We start from the raw sequence: 6,461 nt of genomic DNA, 5'->3' as shown, positions 1-6,461 counted from the left end.
CACGTCCTCCCATGGTCGCCGACCCTCTAGATAGCCGGAGGCGATCCCCTCAATGCCATAGAGGGTGCCTTTAACCTCTGAACTCAGATCTACCAGCGTACGCATGGTGAGCGCCAGCGCCACGACACCGTCCTCCCGCCGTGGCTCAGCCGGGACGGTGGCAGGCCCCCTAGGACGAAGCCACGAGGGAGTAGCAGGGCTGTAAACTGGCAGCTCCTCCTTCCCCATCTCAGGTCTCTGCCCTTCCTCGAGCTGCTACCGCTGCTGCTGCAGCTACTGCGATTGCTGTTCATGCAGCCCCTACGGTTGTTGTTGCTCGAGTAGCTCCTCTAACTGCTGCTGCCACCGCCGCTACTGTAGTTCAGGCTCCTGTAGCTCTTGCTGCCGTTGCTGCTCCAGCTATTCCTCATGCTGCCACTGTTCCCTCTGCTGCCACTGCTGCTCCTGCAGCTCCCGCTGCCGCTGCTACTCCTATGCTTCTTGTCGCTACTGCTGCTCCACAAGACGACGCTGATCCTGCTCTTCCTCTTCTTTCTTCTGCTTCTCTTCCTTCCTCCTCCTTTGCTCCTCTTCAGTCTTCTTCTTCTTCTCTTCCTCGATGGAATGGAGCCCAATGGGCCATGGCGTCCGCCCCTCGACTCGAGGTACCTCAGTCCCCTTGTCTACGATGTGATCGCTCATCGAACTGGAGCCATCCCCAGATTCATCACTAATAGTAATTGGGTCGACCTCTCCCCCTAGCTTGGGTGACTCGGGGGGCCCTCCTGACCTTGGGGGTCAGTCGTTTCGCCCTAACTAGGGAGTGGCATGATGCCTTTCGGGACATCACCCCCCTCGGACGGTCGAGGCGGGGTCTCGTCGTCACAAGCAGGCGGTCGTGAGCCAGGAGAACCTACATACGCCCCAAACCGCACGTGAGGCACAAGGAATCTTTACAATAAGCAGAGCCAATCTTGAACTACAAGAGAGAAGCCATTCACTTACCCGGAGTTTTGGAGCTCCCCCCACCTTGAGCCTCTTGGTGGTCGAGGGCTGGGCCTACTCCAACTGCCTCTTCAACCTGAACAGGAGAGAAATCGATGCAGGTCGATTAGTGTCAACAAACTAATCAATTAACAAAGAAAGCGCGGTGGTTTTTAAAAAAAATCTTACCCCACAAGGAGGACGACCCTCCTACCAGTCCCGCGGCCAGCAGGCCTCGAGCTGCCGCGAGACAAGGCCCCCAGTTTCTCCAGGACAATAGCGGGCCTCGGTTCCACTCTCCCTGCCTCACGATCCTCAGGACAATCACTCCTACGACGACCTCCTCCTTGGCTCGAGGCCACTGCAGCGGTGCGGCCCCAAGTCAGCGGCCCTGTTGGTGAGGTCTTGACCCTACAGCCCGGGCCCGACGCTTGAGGAGGTCATGGAAGAAGAATAGCCCGACCTTGGGTGGTGGCAGGGGCATGTCGGTGCACGAATAGCGAGGCGACGCCTCCTTTTTGCACCCATCATTATCCCCGCCTTGCGGCCCTTTCGAAGCCTTCGCACGCGACAAAGAAGTGTTGGTCTGCGGTAGGCCTTGCAGGACCTGATCGAGGTGAGCCACCATCCCCTTAGAGTCGTTGTCGTCATCGTCGTCATCACCATCGTCTTCATCGGGTGATTCTTCCTCAGGCTCCCCCTCACACCTTTGTTTAGCTTGTCGTTCCTCGAGCACCTGACACTCGAGGTTCTTCCTCTTCTCCTTCTTCTTCTCCGTGTCTTTCACAAACTTGTGCTTCTCTGTGGAGGTGCGCCTTTTCTCACATTCAGCGTCATCCTCCTTCACCATAAAAATCGACACCTAGCAAAATAGGCACAAGTCTCAGAAAAACTGGAAAGGAAACAATGAAACCAAAAGCAAGGGTCGAGTGACCACAACTCGAGGGGCATACCAGGTCATAGTAACCTTCCTCAGGCTTCATGGAGAAGCCATTCGCCTGCTCCGACTGGAAATCACCCGCGACGTTCGCCCTAACCCTGGCGGCAACCTCCTTGTCCAGAAGCGCCTCGTTAGACATTTGGCATGCCTCGAGGTCCCACAGCGAAACGTGGGGGCCCATCTAATCCATTCTCAGCGGTCGAGACATCAACGAGAGTACCCGTCAATGATGGACCGCTGAGAGAACGAATGCGGTGGTCAAGCCCTCTTCACACAGATGCTTCAGAGCGTCGAGAAGGGGGTGAAGCCGGGTCTAGAGAGTCTTGACGACACCGTAGTTCCAATTATCTGGGTGCTCCGAGATCAACCGCACGGTGTAGACAGGGAAGCAGCCATCATCATTGTGGAGATAAAACCATTGAGAGTCCTACTGGGAATGGTTGGACGTCAGCCCAGTGGGGATGTACTCTTGAGGCTCTTCCGCATAGCCCGTCTTCTGGACTAGGTTGAGGTAGCCAGCTCGCACCAGCTTCCTCACCCTAGCAGTCTCGCCGGGAGCACGGAACAACTCGCACCGATAGAGGTGGAGCCACAAGTCCTAGTGCGGCATCACCACCAAGTTGCCCTCACACACCGCGGCAAAGATCGCTGCGACGGAGATAGCATTGGGGGAAAAGTGTTGGAGCTCGACGCCGTAGTGGTGGTAGAGCGCCCTCATGAAGTGGCTCAAAGGAGATCCAAGCCCATGGCGATGGAACACGATGAAAGAGACGACGTAGCCCTCTCGCGGAGTCGGCTCATGGTGCTCCACCAGCGCCGCGATCCACTCGGGCCACGTCGAGGAAGTTCGGGGGCACAGGAGCCCTTCCTTCTCCAAATCCCATAACAGATGCTCCATCATGGATGACGGACGCCACTCGTCGGCGGCAAAGCCTCACCGGCATCTCGCTGGGGGGTGGAAGATGCCTCTACAAATCTCTCCGCTCGAGAATGTATTGTGCCTTAGGCGTGCAAGAAGATGCAGTGGAAGCAAGGGCAAAAGTAATGGCAGGATGTGGAAGGGACGACAGCCGGACGAACCCCCAATATTTATATACACTCCATAACAGACGGATCCGACAATCGCGGTAACCTCCGATAAGATGTTACGGATTCCGCTAACGAAACCGCATCGCAACGGCCCCCTCCTAAAAAGGCGCACCCAATGGGAAAGAAAGCAACCGCCGCAACTCTTCCTTCCGTCGCAAGGTAAGATGGGCGCTTGCCGCCGTAAGAACCTCGAGGGAGCGTAGACAGGCCCACCGGATGGGTTCGATGGTCGCCCTCGACTATCCGAGTCAGGGGCACCTAGCGAGAGGTCGAAAATGAGGCATGCCTTGAGGACTTGCTGGGAGTATCCAAGGCAGAGGCAAGAAGGTCGATGGGAATCCCCATGGAGGGAGGTGTTGGGTATTCTTAACATCAATAGCAAAAGTAGACTAAGTTCTCTAAATCTAGTAACGGTGCTAAAAATGCCAAACCTATCCCTCACACCACTTAAGCCAAGTTGTCATCCCCAGCATGATATAAGAGACGCGGTATTGAAATATGCAATTGCTCTTCTAAATAAATAATGAATGGGATTTGCAAGTGCACAGATTAATACCGATGTAGCATTTTAACCGGGAAGTATTCCAGGTATCGTTATTTATATTTTTACCACTGGGAAGGGATTAGCAATCATCACTATTGATTACAGAATAGAATATAAGATTGAGCATCTATCATTGCATGTATAATTGAGAACATTATATCTAACTCTTCATAAAGGGATAAGTGTCACATAAAAGACATATGAGATAATGAATAGTGACAAGGATAACTAATCTGATCTAGCCACATAATAAATATGATAAGCACCTCAATTAGATACTCTAGAAAGTCATTAGCATGGAAATAGAACGAACTACAAGAATATTCCCTAAGTTATTCTCAACTATATAGTCTAGCATTATCATAATTAGTGCAAGCATACTTAGCAATCATTGTGAGACAAGACTACGCCCATGCATAGTGATATTAGCAAGGTAAATGAGAAACATAGCAATCACTCCCCTATAATAATATTGCTCTGCCAGCCCAATACACGAGAGGGGGACTATATAAGAATCAATAAAGCTGTCACTATCACGAACTACCCCACGATCTGGCATATTGGGTACAATCGCAGATAAATATGGTATAAGCACCACGCCTACACAATATCTATCATTTACCCATGGATCCGATGGATAAATGCTATACGATCCTAACATGTATATAGATCCAATCTAACTAAGCCAAGTACATAACTATGATAAACTAAGAACAATATAATCTTGAATATAAGCAAGTAGAGCAAAGTCATAAGCAATATATTGAAGTAGAACAAAGTCATATTCATAATATTGAAGAACAAAGATAATTAGAAGAACAATTAGAAGCACAACTAGAGAATTACCAAGAATCCTCCTGACAGATCCGGAAACCAATCGAAGATTGACTCCTTCTAGCTCTAATCCTATGTAGCTATGCTAATCTAGATATCTAATTGATGTGGTGGCTCTAATCTTGATGTGGTGGCTCTAATTGAGAAACAATGAATTAGGGTTGAGAGGCTCTCTCCTCCAGGGGCCAGGGGGTCTGGTTTTATAGTCCCTTCAAGTGAATATGGGCCGTTGGATCAAACCGACATAGATTGTATGGTTTAGATTCATCCTTTAGGTCGATGGAGATCTCCCGTGAAGCAGAGTCCTGATTGGACTGATCACCTGGGCGGGACGCCCAGGGTCAGGCCCCGTTTCGCCTCCGCTTTGGTCTCGTGGCTTCTAGAGTCTTCTAGATGTAAGATAATTGCGCGGCACGTTAATATCTATATGTAATCCCGACGTGTGGGCCTTTCTTCCGTATTTCCTGATAACCCCCTGCAGAAATAGACAGACACCAAAACTCGTGGAATTCTGTCAGATAAAACCCTAAGTCTAGATGTTGATTTCATTTGGATCCTTTTCTTTATTTATTTGGTAATTAAATTTGATACTTGAGGACCGTCAACAAACTCCCCCAAGCTTACCTCTTGCTCATCCCTGAGCAAGGATAGACTCAGCTATGGATCATAAGTTGTTGCAATATCTTTAAAAATTGACGGTACACATGCTTTTTTTAAATAAGATCTCATCTCTGAGTTAGAGTAAACTGTCAAGACTTAAAACTTACTTAGTTTACCTTCACCATGGGACTTGTAACTGTCACTTCTGTCTTGAGTAGTTAAAAGATAGAACAGTCTAGCCAAGTGCCATGTCTCTTATTCTTGATCAGCTATAGCTCTGGGGTTTTTGCAGATTTTCAAATAAAACTCTGTCGAGGGTATCGGTAAGGGGTACCCTCAGCGACGCGCATTATGAGATTGCCCGTACGAAGGTCGAGACCCTCAATTCGACGCTCTGATCTTACGTATGCGCCGCCATCGACGGTCGCAGCCTCGAAGACGGAAATAGCGTCGAGCGAATCGGTCAGGGCTCGAGCGACGACTGCCGTCGAAAACAGAAGCGGGCTCGAGCGAACCGAGAGGCGTCGGGCGCAAGGACACTGTCCGCCGCCTGACGCGCGCACGCGGGCCGGAGCATTAAATGCACCTGACGCTTCCCCACCTAACACACGGGTCACGGAAGGCGTGATAGGGAACAAGCTTCTGTCCCATCGTTCTTTTTGCAGCCTTCCCACCGAACGACCCAGGGCGTGTCAGGACGCAGGAAACAAGGATGGAACGTCTAATCGGGACCCCCTCGAGACACCCAAGGTCAGCGCTCCAGATATCAGCATATTACACGGCGTCCGACCCTCGACCGAACAGGGTCCCTTCCTAGGGACAAGTTGGGCGTCGACTGACAACACCACAGCTACCCCGCCGGATCCGCCACCATACCGTACAAGCATGCGACCTCAGAACCAGCACAAGGCGGCTGGCAGGGCCTAACGCAGGAGCACGCGTAATCATCACCGGGCTATCAAGATGGGACGGCTCGAGGCCATGCCGTACGGAAGCCTCGAGTAGGTCAGCGCTCCATGCGGCTATCGATCCCTACTCTAACATCTACGCATGTACCCTGTGTCTCTCCTTGGAGCTATAAAAGGAGAAACTCAGGAATAGAAGGAGGACACATCACAACACAAGACCACGCTCATACGTAGTAAAGCTCCACACTTCATACCACGCTTGTATTCGCCCCTGTACAAGCACTTAGGTGCAAGATAATACAAACTCTCTCCCCCCGCTGGACGTAGGGCCTTCTCTTGCCCGAACCAGGATAAATCTCTGTATCTTCTTGCATCACCATCCGGAAAAGGGAGCACGCATACAAATTTACTCGTTGGTGTGACCCCCCGGGGGAAAAACACCGACAGTTGGCGCGCCAGGTAGGGGTCCTGCGTGTTTTTATCAATTTCTCACTCCTTTCCGGATGGCTACTCTTGCCTCGCCGTTTCCGCGCTCCACGGTGATTTGGTTTGGGAGTCTCGAGTTCATGTCTACGGGCTCCGG

At 51.2% G+C, this 6,461-nt stretch overlaps 1 protein-coding gene across 1 annotated transcript; it reads right to left on the bottom strand.

Annotated features, from left to right (window-relative positions):
• LOC110435909 (uncharacterized protein DDB_G0283697-like) lies at positions 330-2,084 on the bottom strand. Its single transcript, XM_021462012.1, has 3 exons — positions 1,917-2,084; positions 1,571-1,825; positions 330-662 (listed from the first exon to the last, which is right to left on the bottom strand). The coding sequence occupies exons 1-3, from the start codon at positions 2,082-2,084 to the stop codon at positions 330-332; spliced, it is 756 nt and encodes a 251-aa protein (XP_021317687.1).

The sequence above is a fragment of the Sorghum bicolor genome, chromosome 5, assembly GCF_000003195.3.
Source record: "Sorghum bicolor cultivar BTx623 chromosome 5, Sorghum_bicolor_NCBIv3, whole genome shotgun sequence".
Taxonomy (NCBI): domain Eukaryota; kingdom Viridiplantae; phylum Streptophyta; class Magnoliopsida; order Poales; family Poaceae; genus Sorghum; species Sorghum bicolor.
This window is presented reverse-complemented; position numbering and strand designations above follow the sequence as displayed.

Excerpts from the sequence above, each read along its gene's own strand:
- LOC110435909 (XM_021462012.1), bottom strand. The coding sequence starts at position 2,084 with ATGGGCCCCCACGTTTCGCTGTGGGACCTCGAGGCATGCCAAATGTCT. Across the intron at positions 1,826-1,916 it reads AGGAAGGTTACTATGACCTG|GTGTCGATTTTTATGGTGAA; the intron begins GTATGCCCCTCG and ends CTATTTTGCTAG. Across the intron at positions 663-1,570 it reads TGGTGGCTCACCTCGATCAG|ACAAGGGGACTGAGGTACCT; the intron begins GTCCTGCAAGGC and ends ATCACATCGTAG.